This window comes from Colossoma macropomum, unplaced genomic scaffold (genome assembly GCF_904425465.1).
Source record: "Colossoma macropomum unplaced genomic scaffold, Colossoma_macropomum, whole genome shotgun sequence".
In the NCBI taxonomy this organism is placed as follows: domain Eukaryota; kingdom Metazoa; phylum Chordata; class Actinopteri; order Characiformes; family Serrasalmidae; genus Colossoma; species Colossoma macropomum.
Genome location: NW_023494799.1, coordinates 3572895 through 3586286, shown reverse-complemented (window position 1 = coordinate 3586286; position 13392 = coordinate 3572895). Strand labels below are relative to the sequence as shown.

At 39.4% G+C, this 13392-nt stretch overlaps 1 protein-coding gene across 2 annotated transcripts in view; it reads left to right on the top strand.

Moving 5' to 3' along the window:
* The first annotated feature begins 8364 nt into the window (after window positions 1-8364).
* insrb (insulin receptor b) overlaps window positions 8365-13392 on the top strand; it is a 135101-nt gene continuing 130073 nt past the window's right edge. For both annotated transcript variants that reach the window (XM_036586057.1, XM_036586056.1), the window contains exon 1: window positions 8365-9476. In XM_036586057.1, coding sequence (XP_036441950.1) covers window positions 9395-9476 — 82 coding nt within the window. In that variant the 5' untranslated portion in view covers window positions 8365-9394. The remainder of the gene's footprint in view (window positions 9477-13392) is intronic.

Here is a 13392-nt window from a genome sequence, read left to right as displayed (position 1 = left end):
CATGAGTCAGACAGTAATCAGATTTCTGCTTTAGAACCAGCCAATAAACATAGTATATAAAATAGTTTGCCTGTTCTCCCCGTGTCTGTGTGGGTTTCCTCCGGGTACTCCGGTTTCCTCCCACAGTCCAAAAATATGCAGTCAGACTGATTGGACATGCTAAATTGCCCCTAGGTGTGAGTGTGTGTGAATGTGTATGTCTGTCTGTCTGCCCTGCGATGGACTGGCGACCTGTGCAGGGTGTATCCTGCCTTCCGCCCAATGACAGCGGGGTTAGGCTCCAGCACCCCACCGCGACCCAGAAGGATAAGCGGTTTAGATGATGGATGGATGGATGGATGTATTTGGTGTCAGCGTCGCTCTAAACATGTTTTGCTGTGTCTTGTGACGCTGCTCGCTTATTTCTCGTACCGCCATCTGTTTCACACATGCTCAGACTGAGAAATCCAAAAGAAATCAGAGTAAGAGTTCACATGCACTGAGAAATCTGATTACTGAGCTAAAATCCAGCCTCTTTATCAGATTTTTATTATCAGATTTGTGGACGTTACTCCCATCTAAGAAGTCAGAGTGTGCGGTTTACATGACCATTTGAATCATCAGATAACTGCATAAATCTGATTATGATTGGATTATTGATCGCATGTAGGCCCTTTAAAAATAAAGGTGCTCAAATGGTTCTTAGGAGAACCACTTTTGGTTCCCTACCTTTTACTAAAAGACTATCCATTGAATGTTACTGTAGAGAACCGAAAGTCCAAAACTGGTTCTTTTATGGCTCGAGAGAACCGTTTATTTTTGAGATTGCACCTTGTAGCTTTGCGGATTGGCCATTTTATCAGAAACACCTTCCATACTAGTGCACGCTGTACATTTACAGACTGTAGCTCATCTGTTGCTGCACGGTCACCCCCCTCTACCCCATTCATCATTGAAAAGAGACCACCACAGGACCACCGCTGACCAGATATCATTTGTGTGGTGGATCACACTCAGCACAGCTGCATCGCTGGGCTTTCTGTATACAATGTGTGTTGATGAGTGAGTGAGAGTTTGGTATGTGTGAAGGAGGACGTGCTGCTCGGGGCCTGTTCCCCTCCTCAAGGTCAGCTTTAACGTCACCCGCTTTGTTCACCCTTGAGAATCCCACAAGTGGAATGACAAGGTCGAAAAATAACTGATGAAAAATAAGAACATCATGCCAAATATTCAAGGCTTTTTGGCAGCTCAGTCTGCTGCTGTGACTTTCTTCCCCAACCGCTTCTCAGACAAATACAGTCCATAAGTATTTGGACGGCGACCCAGTTTGTGTTGCTTTGACTCTGATGTGCTGCACTTTAACCTTGTAGACTGAACACAATGCAGCATATCAGCACTCAGATTTAGATTAGACTACAGAGCTTTTCATACACAGTCCCATATTTTCAGCAGACCAAAAGTAACTGGACATTAACTGGAGTTGGTCCCCCTTTGCTATAACAATATAAACAATATATGCTACAACAATAATAAAAATATTGTCTCCACTCTTCTACAAGATTTTGGAGAGTGTCTGTGGGAATTTCAGTATAAAGAGCATTTGTGAGGGCAGACACTGATGGCTCACAATTGACGTTCCAGTTCATCCCAAAGGTGTTCAGTGGGGTTGAGGTCAGGGATCTGTGCAGGACACTGGAGTTCCTCCACACCAAACTGGTCACACCATGTCTTTATGGAGCTGCTTTGTGCACAGAAGCTCAGTCATGCTGGAACAGGAGAAGCTCTTCCTCAAACTGTTCTCACAAAGCTGGAAGCAGATAACTGTGTAAAATGTCTTTGTGCTGTAGCATCAACATCACCCTTCACTGGAACTGAGGGGCCCAAACCCTGAAAAACAGCCCAGCCCATCATCCCTCCTCCACCAAACTTTACTGTTGGTACTCTGCCTTCCGGTAGGTAACGTTCTCCTGGCATCCACCAAACCCAGATTCATCATCAGACTGACAGATAGTGAAGCGTGATTCATCACTCGAGAGAACATGTTTCCACGGCTCCAGAGTCCAGTGGTACGTTTAAAGTCACTGAGCTCTTCATTACGACTCATTCTACTGTCAGTGCTTGTCTATGGAGACTGCATGGCTATGTGCTTGATTTTATACACCTGTTAGCAATGGGTGTGGTTGAAACTCCTGCACTCAGTAATTAGGAGAGGTATCCACTTTTGGCCGTATGGTGTATTTGGTTGCAAATCCTTTGCAACTGATACCTGAAATGTGGAGCCTACAGACATCGCCATCTTCACTGATATGCAAATTAGCTGAAATGCATATTTCTAATACTCACAATACAAGACTGATAGCATTCAGAGCTTTTGTTTATGTGTAGGAAGGACAAAATGTATACATTTTCATCCACAATAAGAGTGAGTATTGATTGTGCATCACAGGTACAGTTTTATGCAAAAGTTTGCACACCTACCTGGTCAAATTCCATGTTTTGTTGATTTTCTAAGTGAAAATAAGCTACACATCCTCTGCAGAGAACAAAGTGTGATGTTTTTCTGCAAGTTCTACTTTACAGTTTGTATTTATTTGCTGAGTGTAACATATTGGAAAAAACAAAAACATAAAATATGAAATGTACCATAACTTTTGCACAGGCCAAATTTTTATGTTTTTTTTTTTCAGTGTGCTAAATTCAGCAAATAAACATTAATTGTGCATTAAAATGTGCAGAAGTGTGAACTCTGTAGAGGGTGTTAACTTGTTTTCACAACAAAACAATCACTACTATTTATCAAGATGGTCAATTTTAAACAATTAATTTTATTAATCAGAAAGTGTCAAAATAAAGGCCCACATTTTTAGGAGTACAAAGGTTTTCCTTTGCTTTAAGTAATTATAATGATTAATATCTTCCTTGATAAACAAAGCTTTTTCTACAGAGCCCTGCTGGTGACATCCTGTATGAATAAAAATAATGCGTGGCCACAACTAAGTAAGTCATGGAAACAAGATGATTAAGTCATGGCCACAACTTAGTGAGGCATGGGAACAAGATAATTAAGTCATGGCCACGACTTAATAAGGTGTGGGCATGAGATCTTAATGCATGGCCATTACTTAGTAAGGTGTGGGAACAATATCCTGATGCATGGCCACGACTGAGTAAGGCGTGGGAACAAGATAATTAAGTTGTCGCCACAATTTAGTAAGATATGGGAACAACATAATTAATTTGTGGCCACAACTTAGTAAGGCATGGGAACAAGATAATTAAGTCGTGGAAGTAAGGTGTGGGAACAAGATCCAGATGCATGGCCACGACTTAGTAAGGCATGTTCTCATTCCCACGCCTTACTAAGTCCTGGCCACGCATTAGGATCTTGTTCCCACACATTAATAAGGTGTGGCCACGCATTAATTGTCTTGCTCCCACACATTAATAAGGCATGGCTACGCATTAATTGTCTTGCTCCCATGCCTTACTATGTTGTGGCCACAACTTAATTATCTTGTTCCCATGCCTTACTTAGTTGTGGCCACGCATTAATTTTATTTATATGTCAGCAGCTCCACTACGTTTTTTTCATACGACTCTATACATGATCTGTATGGCGTTTACGTGATGATGTTGGGGTCAGTAAAGGGGGCAGGAGGTGATCAGACTGAAGCAGCTGTGAACTCAATGCAGGGTGAGCACAGTAGTGAGGGGGCTATTAGAGCTAAAACAGTGTGAGTGGGGGAGCTGTATGGTTCCCTGCTCTCTTATTGTCTCCATCTCTGCAAGAACGTTAAATAATCAAGTGTAGCACCACTGTTAACCCAGATATTCGGGTCAACTATATAGTGGTTAATAATACTTTGCACTACTTTATTAATAATAAAGTATATTATAATGACTAAACATATACAACTTGCTTGTCTGTACATGCTGGTGTACAGTTAGAGACTGTAGCTCATCTCAGTTTATGTTACAATGTGGGCAGAAACTGACCAATGATGAATGGAGTAGAGGGGCTGATAACTGTACATCAACAGATGGACTACAGTCTGTAACCGTACACAGACATAGTGGCCGTAGGGTGTTTCATTAAGGTGGGGAATTCTGTGTGTGTTTTAGTTGACCTTTCATTTGTTTGTTTTCATTTTTGCTACATCATGCAACGTGTAGCCTGTACAAACGCGTTATAAGGTGTGGTCACTGGACAGCGTTCACTGACCTTTATTAATGTTTGTCAGGTGAAGTTGTTTTCCTGCCGCTGAAGACAGCAGAAGCGCTGCGAGTTCAGCTTTCTTGCCGCTCACAAAGTTCATAGGCAGAAAGAATTTGATTTTAATTAAAATAAATAAATATATGGCTAAGGATGTAAAGTCTAGGGACAAAAGCAATGGAAGACTTTTGTGATTTGTGCACTGCTCCCTTAAAAAGGATGGCTCTTCAAGGGTTCTTTAGTAAAGACAGTGATTCTATATAGAACCATGAACATTCAAAGAACCCTTTGCATGCTCAAACAGTTCTCTGCATGGTGAAATGGATCTTCAGACTGATGGGGAATGTGTTGAATTTTTTTGAAAATGGTCCTATGTAGCACCAAAAAGTTAATTCAAATCTTCCACACTGTAGCGTTGGCGCAGAAGAGGATCGCGAGTCAGCCATGTTCTGCACAAGGAGGATGCTCTTTATTGAAACAAGCAGCAAAGAGAGCCAAACTACAGGGAACAGTGGGGGGAGGTCACCAAAAGCCAAACACAGCACCAAGAGGGTAAATCACTTAATTGAGACCCACCTTGTAGAGGCTAGACCCCCCATCTATAATGAATCTGCTAAAATGAAATTAGTGGAACAGAGAATCTAAAATTTAGTATAATTTAAGGTGGAACTGCATTTAAGGTAGCACTGAGTTTAAGGTGGCTGTAGATTTATGGTAGCACTGAATTTAAATTTAAATCTAAGATGGCAGTAAATTGCAACCATCAACAGCCTTCCACCGTTTTGATGTAATTAGTTGGCTTGAAAAACTTTCAAACTTTCACTGTCTTATTATTATTATTTTATTTATTTATTTTCAAACAAGCAGGTTTGCGCCAAAATTTAGATTGATGATTGGCTGTCTAAGGTCCATTCTGTTTTGGATAGTAAATAAAATGTCTATATTTGTGTTGTAGTCATGGCGACCCCTGGTTCCTATCACCACCACTGTAAAGACATCTGAACCATTTCACACCAAACCACTCTGAATGACTGTCACACCATTGAATTATATTGAAATTTTGAAAAAATGGTGGAAGTCCCCTTTAAAGTCAAACCGCTCTGATCAGTGCTGTCCACAGAAAAAGCCCTCAGTCAGGTATGGAAGGCAGCAGTAATGTGATTAGCAGATATGATGCTGGATTAGTGCTGAGGAACAGTCAGAGGGGGCTGGATGAGGACTGAGTTATTGTCTAATCGCAGATTTACTCCAGCCGAGATGTTCTCTGCGTCTGGAGCTCAGAGTTCTGGAGATTAAACGTTCCAAACTTGGCCCACTGCCCTTCTGACCACCTTCACACAGGTGTGTCTATGCTGTCCACTCAAAGAGGGAGTTACAAGCTATTCATTTTCAGGAGATGTTTCTGATATATATATATTGAAGACTGACAGGGCTGACAGGAGCAGATCTGATCAGGGACTAATCTATTTCACATGGACTTCAGCACCTTTGCTTGCTGTAGGTAGATGGAAAGTGTTTAAGCCATATTAGACTTGTGCTTAATACAAATGAAGAGCTGATCTTCTGTGTACCGACTTCACCAAACTATCATTTTTAAAAACATGTTTATTTAAGTATTATACATATATATATATATATTATATATATATATATATATATATTATATATATATATATATGTATATATATATATATATATACACAGATATATATGTGTGTGTGTGTAATTATATAAATACATTATATATATATATATATATATATATATATAATATTATATACATAGTAATATATACTCTCGATATATGCTACACATCACAACATTTCGTTTGATAAGTTTTGTGAGTGGTTTGGTGTGAAATTGTCAGATGTCTTTACAGTGGTGGTGATAGGAACCAGGGGTCGCCATGACTACAACACAAATATAGACATTTTATTTACTATCCAAAACCACCAGTGAACCTACACGAGTCTTCTGAGTTTATATGGAATGTTGATGATGGGAAAAAATCTGGTGATGATCTGAAAAAATATGTTTTCTTTGGGGACTATTTTGCCTCACAACACCCTGTATGTATCCCTCCACCAAGAACGGATTTAAAAATACATTTCAAGCCAAAACCTTCTCAAAACTATCATAAAACAGTGTCTCAGACGTCAGGCAGTGAATTCATAACCATTTCATGTAATAATATGTGAGGGAGCTTTTAGAGGTGGACGTCTGGTTCCTATCACCACCACTGTGAACAGTTCTGACTCGGTAAGTTTCTCTAGAACAGAGCGTTTCACACCAAACCACTCTGAACGACTCTGTTTACATCTAAAACATTTAATTATGCGAGATATTGGTAAAACGTGGCATTATTTATTTTCATGACAAAGATAAATAGTGCTATAATGCCCACCCTTAATTGGTTAATATTGACCCCCCTCCCCCCCGCACCCACTGGTGCACGGTGATGTTATCAAAAACAATCATTAATTAATCATACAGAAATTTTGAATGACGGGTGGAATTCCCCTTTAAAATCTTTCCCTACAGAGTGCTCCTGTTTAGGGCGCAGTGAGCAAATGAGATCTAGAATGCGACGCCAAGGGGTGGCCAGTGTATGGCCGCCCTTCTGGCCACCCCAGTTATGGGAAGTGAGACAATCAGCCATGATTAATAAAGTATAAATTATGCTTTATGGTGAAAATCTGTCAATCATCTGTGAGAGTCTGATGACGCTGCATTCAGTAATTAGCATGTCTTGCTGCGATTGGCTGATTTACTCAGTAAACAGGTGAGTGAATGTGCGCTGGGTCTGCAGTGGAAAATGAGTAACTATCGAAGATTAGTCAGCTATAATCGTTTATTATGCAAACCAATTACTTTTTACAGCTGAATACATGCATGTGCTGTAGGTTCCCTTATGCAGTGCTGCCTAGGGCTGCTCGAATACGGCAAAAATAATAATCAAGATTATTTTGGTCGATATTATGATCATATTTATTTAACATGATTACTCATTGACTTTGGAAACATCACATCACACAGTTTACTGAACTTGAACACTCGTCTTTTTAACAGTGGATTTCCTTAAACTTTAAATATAACTCAACTGAAAAACACTAAAAAAGAGGGGAAGGGTTGCGCTGGATTTATAACACAAGACAAAACAAGAACACCACTGTATGAATGCAGCACAATAGCCATTTTATTTTGATCATCTTGCTTTCATAATCATTGGAAACCAAAGTAAAATAAACATGTGATTAATCACTCAGCCCTACCGCTCTCTAATCATCAGACTGATGCATAACCTGTCGGGAAATCTGCATAAATAATTAACTTTCATGGAGTTTTGCAACTTGTTTTGAAGTTGAATGTCTGGTTTTCAGCATGATGTGTAAAAGATATTTATTATTTATTTATCTATATGGTTTACTTGTTTGTTTGAATTTCAATTGTGTTATTTTAGATCACTTTGCTGCTGTTAATTCACTCATTTTGTGTAGTAGTGATGTATGTGGTAGTGATGTGTGTTGTAATTGTGTTTGTTACAAAAAATTGCATCAATTAAATATATATATATATATACATACACATTTACACACACACACATCTATATATGTATATATATGTATATTTTATTGATGCAATCATTCACATCACTACTACAGTAAATGAGTAAATCAGCAGCAAAATAATCTACAATAACACAAAGTGAAACTCATTTTAAACTCATACTATATATACATATATACATACACACACACACACACACACACACACATATATATATGTATATATATATATATATATACATACATATATATATAAAATTGTACTGATAACTAGACATGTATAATATATACAATATATTCTGTATTTTTTATTTATTTTATATATAGTATACATATATTTTTGTATTACATATAATTTATATATAAATATATTATATATATTCTATATATTTATATATTTTTTCCTAAATATTCTATATATTTCATGTATTCTTTTCTCTGCATCCGATTCTTACCTGGCCACCCCATTCTGAAAGCTCTAGCCACGCCCCCTGCGTGTGAGAGCGCATCCCAGACTCCGCGTTCCTGCTCCGCGACTCCGGGCCGGGTTTTGCGGCTCGCCGGGCGCCCCAGCTGACTGCAGGAGTTGTTTACTGGAGGGCCGGAGAGAGAGACGGAGCGGGGCAGCAGCACGACGCACACGTACGGCTACAGGGCGAGATTTACCCACCTTTTTAGCGATTTAATGCGGCTGTAAGCCGGTGCGGACCTCCAGTCGGGGTCTTTTCGAGCGACGAGGCGATTTTCGGCCGTCTGGGCGGCCCGTGTGCGGGTTTATTGGCTTCACTGTGGCTGTTGGAGGAGCTGGAGACTCCAGCGCGGCGCTCTAGTACAGCTCAGCTCAGCACACTGCTGCTCTGTTTTACAGCGGAGAAATAAATCAGACTGTTTTAGGGGCTCCGGAGACGTCAAACGGCGGATTTAAGGTGGCTTCCTCGGTCTTTTCCAGGGATTTGTGTGCTTTTTATTTCCAGGAGCCATGCACCTACACGGGACGACCTGTGGATTAACTACTCCAGTTCACTAGGACTGGAAAAAAACGTGGAAGCTGTTGGAGTTTGGGCCAAAAAACAGCCGCAGACAGCCGCTGGGAGCGTGAAGGGCGCTGAAAGCGTCAGCAATAAGGATTAATCAGGCGTGTTTAGTGTTTTCTCTCGGATCACTAAGCTACAGAGTGGCCTTTGGGCCGTGCAGGCCTCCTCTTCTTCTGCCCCAACTGCCCCAGCCAGCACTCTGGGACATAACACCACCCCCCCACCACCTTCCCCTCCTCTGCTCTCCTTACTCAATCCTCCTCTACCCTTAACGCACATGTGCGTGCAGCCGCACACAGCAGCACCATGAAGATCTGCGTCCGTTTGTTTTGTGCCACAATACAGGACCATGTTATCTAACGTTAGCTCCGCGCTGAGGCAGAGACAGAGACCCGAGGAGCTCCGGCGGTGAGGAGGAGGAGGAGGAGGAGAAAGTGGACCACGCTGTTCGTGTTTTTTATTTTTATTTTGGGCCGCTGAGGCTCAACTTTCCACCGGACTTTCTCTTCTCGTAGTTTTTCTCCTCCTTCAGTCGCCCGCGTGCTGCGTTTTCTTTCTTTTTTCTTTTTTTTTTTTAACCGTTTCCAGCTCGAGGCGGAGTGATGGTGGTGCGCGCGGATCCGTCGGCGCTGCTGCTGTGGGTGGCGGCCGCGCTCGCGCTCTGCCACTGCGGGACCGGAGAGAGTGAGTGGAGGACATTTTACACTATTACTGCCTCTTTCTCTCTCTCTCTCTCTTCTGGTTCTTTCTCTTTCTTTTTTCTCTCTTCCAATTCTCTCTTTCTCTCGTTCCTGTTTCTCTCTTCTGTTTCTCTCTCTTTCTCTCCTCTATTCTGTTTCTTTCTCTTTCTTCCTCTCTTCTCTCCTCTATTTCACTCTCTTCTTCTATTTCTCTCATTTCTGTTTCTCACTCTCTCTCTCTGGTTCTTTCTTTCTTTCTTTCTTTCTTTCTTTCTTTCTTTCTCTCTGCCTCTCTTTTCTCTCCTCGATTTCTCTCTCTTCTATTCCTCTAATTTCTGTTTCTCTCTGTCTTTTCTCTCTTCTATTTCTCTTTCTCTTTTCTCTCTCTCCTATTTCTCTCTTCTATTTCTCTCTTCTATTTCTCTCTTCGTTTCTCTCTCTCTCTCTCTCTCTCTCTTTCTTTCTTTCTTTCTTTCTTTCTTTCTTTCTTTCTCTCTCTGCCTCTCTCTTTTATCTCCTCTATTTCTCTTTCTCTTTTCTCTCTCTCTCTCCTATTTCTCTTTTCTATTCCTCTCTTCATTTCTCTCTCTCATATCTCTCTTTTCTATTCCCCTCTCTCTCTCTCTCTCTCTCTCTCTCTCTCTCTCTCGCTCTCTCTCTCTCTCTCTCTCTCTCTCTCTCTCGCTCTCTCTCTCTCTCTCTCTCTCTCTCTCTCTCAGTTCACATCAGTGGGCTCTGTGTCTTATTTCCATGCAGTATTGCCAAAAGCAATCACAACCAAAATATTAAGTATATTAATATTAATGTAATCGTCTCTATCAGCCCGTCAGTTCAGTGGGCTTCACTGGAATCAGGATCTTTATGGGCCCAGTCCCAGGTGTCAACATGAAATTAAATGCAATAAAAATAAAGAAACAGAAAAAGACGTACAATATATAAACATAACATACAGTCCACATACAACGTACAAGTAAAAGCATGTGCAAAGGGAGATACAGATAGAGTTAAGTAGTTAAGTCCTGAGGTGTATGTGTGTGTGTGTGTGTGTGTATATATATATATATATATATATATATATATATATATATATATATATATATATATATATATATACACAGTATGTATAGCTAAGAGAATTGAGCAGAAAATATAAATGTAAATGTACACATATAAAATATGTATATTGCAACAAGTGACTGCAGTCGCCTGCCTACCATGCAGCCCTGCCAAAGCAAGGCACAGTTCATCATTAGCATGTATAACAACACAATATTAATATTATATAGCAATAATCAATGTAATTATCTCTCCCTTTCTTATCTGTGTCATTTCATATGGCTTTTTTTTGGAATGCATACTTCCCATTAAAGTGCATAATTAAGTTCTATATTAACAAAAATATAATATTAATTAATAAAAAAAAAAACTAACTAAAGCTCTCTGACTTCAGTTCAGTGGGTTGAATTGTAATGGCTGGCTTCTGTGCCACATATTACCATAGCAATCAAAAGTGTATAATTAGCTTAATGCTTATAGCTTAGTTAATAATGAAAATAACAATAATGCTCATCTCTCTCGGAGTTCAGTTCTGTGGGCTGCCTGTTGTTTGTTGTGCAGTATAGCTGCAACAATTACTAGTTTACTGTTTATTATTAATAATAGTAAACACAATGAAAAATAAATTATATAGGGGTAATAATAATTCATGTATCTGAACATCTGTCTGTTTTGTTCAGTTCAGTGGGCTTTATTGCCTGCTTTCTATACAGTGCTGCCAAAGCATTAACAAGTTGGCAGTCAGCACATTAATGTTATAATTAATAATAAAAAACGTATGGCAACAAAATATTAAAATAATTTTTATTGTATGTCAGTATAAGCAGATCTCAGTTCAGTTTAATTATCTTTATCTAACTCTATTAGCTGCTTTACGTGCATTCACAGGCAATGCATTAAAACAAGCATAACAATAAAGTATTGATATAATGTGGTAATAAGCAAAATATAACCATCTCTCTCCCTCTCTCTTCCTCTCTTCCTCCCTCTCTCTCTCTCTCTTCCTCTCTTCCTCCCTCTCTCTCTCTCTCTCTCTCTCTCTCTCCCTCTCTCTTTCTCTCTCTCACTCTCTCAGTTTTGGCTTTGTTTTATAAGTGTTATTGATAGGACTGCTTTACATGAAATACTGCCAAAGCAATTATAATCTGACAGGCAGATAAATAGGAAACAAATTAGGATGACATGAAAAATGTTGAACCAATCAGAGGAGGCAGTAGGTGAGCTAATGAAACTTCAATCCAGTTTGCTTTATTGGCCGGATAAATAATGGTACGGTTGCACTGCCATAGTTTGAGAATATAAACAAATAATAATAAAAAAAGAAATTGAACATTAAACAGGTGATTAATAATAAACTAAATAGGAAAGATTTTGGTTAAATCTTACGTCTGACTGTCGCACTTACAGTAGCAGGAGCAAACACTGACTCTCTCTCTCTCTCTCTCTCTCTCTCTCTCTCTCTCTCTCTCTCTCTCTCTCTCTCTCTCTCTAAGAATGTGATTCACAGATGTGAATATGACCTCGTGTGATGCTGTGTGGTGTTTTCATTCATTCTTTTGTTCAGTTTTATTTATTATTATGATATTGAATTATTTATTTTATGTGCACATGCTTAGGCTTTGGTGGTTGTAATTATAACCAGTTATAGTGCTTTCAGCATTACTAATGCAGTGAAAGAGGTTCATATGAATATTCATATAAAGGCAACCAGAGCTGTTTAATATTATTGTTATTATGATTATTGTATAAATAATAATAATAATGTAGTAGTAGTAGTAGTAGTAATAATAATAATAATAATAATGATAATAATAATAATACTAGTAGTAGTAGTAGTAGTAGTAATAGGAAAACTGAAAAATAAATGACAAATTCATACAGCGCTCTGTCACACTGTATATCTATATTTTAAAGCTTGGGTGTTATTGCTGATGTGATTAACCCTTTCATACCTGACGTCTAGTTGTTGATCCCTTTGTCATGTTTGTCTTGTCCCTTTTTAACTGATCAGAATCCAGAGTAGTTGGTGAGCAGCATGTTCATGTTGGCCACATTAAAATGCATCAGCATGTGGAATTAAGGGTGGGCAGTGTGACCATATTTGTTTTTATTGTGATTAAATTTTGTCACAATATGTCTCAATATGCTTTTCTGTGTTGGAGATCCGTACTTAAAGAACTCTGACTGGCTGTGATTTTTATTACAGTGAGGGCAGAATTAGTCCTGCTTACCTGGATTTAGCTCAGTAAATGTTCTGAATATGAGTCTTGTCATTTTTTTAAATGTGGCATTGCTGGTTCTTATCTGGCCAACGTTGTCCGATATCGTGATGCGTATAGTGTATTATGAGAATGTCTGTATTTAAGTATGGTGATCTTTTGTGGAACGTCTCCCACTCCTGTTTGGAATGAAAGCTTTCTGTGAGCCACCGTGTTTTCTATCACAGTGTAAAAGAAGCTCCATGCTGCCTTCATTGTGGCGCTCAGGAATAACCATGGGCATTAATATCTCTCTGTTACTGTCTCTTTTTGTGCTGTCTAGCTCATTATTTGCTCAGCAAGGTAGACGTCCCCTCAAGTCCTTCAGTTTCTTTTTTCGCTAACTAGCTCTCTACCTGCTCACAGTGGCAGAGCAGCCACTCCCTCAAATCACTCAGTCTTTATCTGATCTTATGGCTTCTGGTCACACCTGTAAACACTGACGGAGAGCTGAAGTGTAGTGTTTTATTTGTGTGATATCTTTATAGGCCAGCGTGGGCCGAGCGAAACTGGTGCCACGAGCTAACGTGATGTACATGCGCTGCATTGAGTGCTGACTTTCGCTTACTGACTTTAACCACCATCATCTGAGTTCATAATATGTAG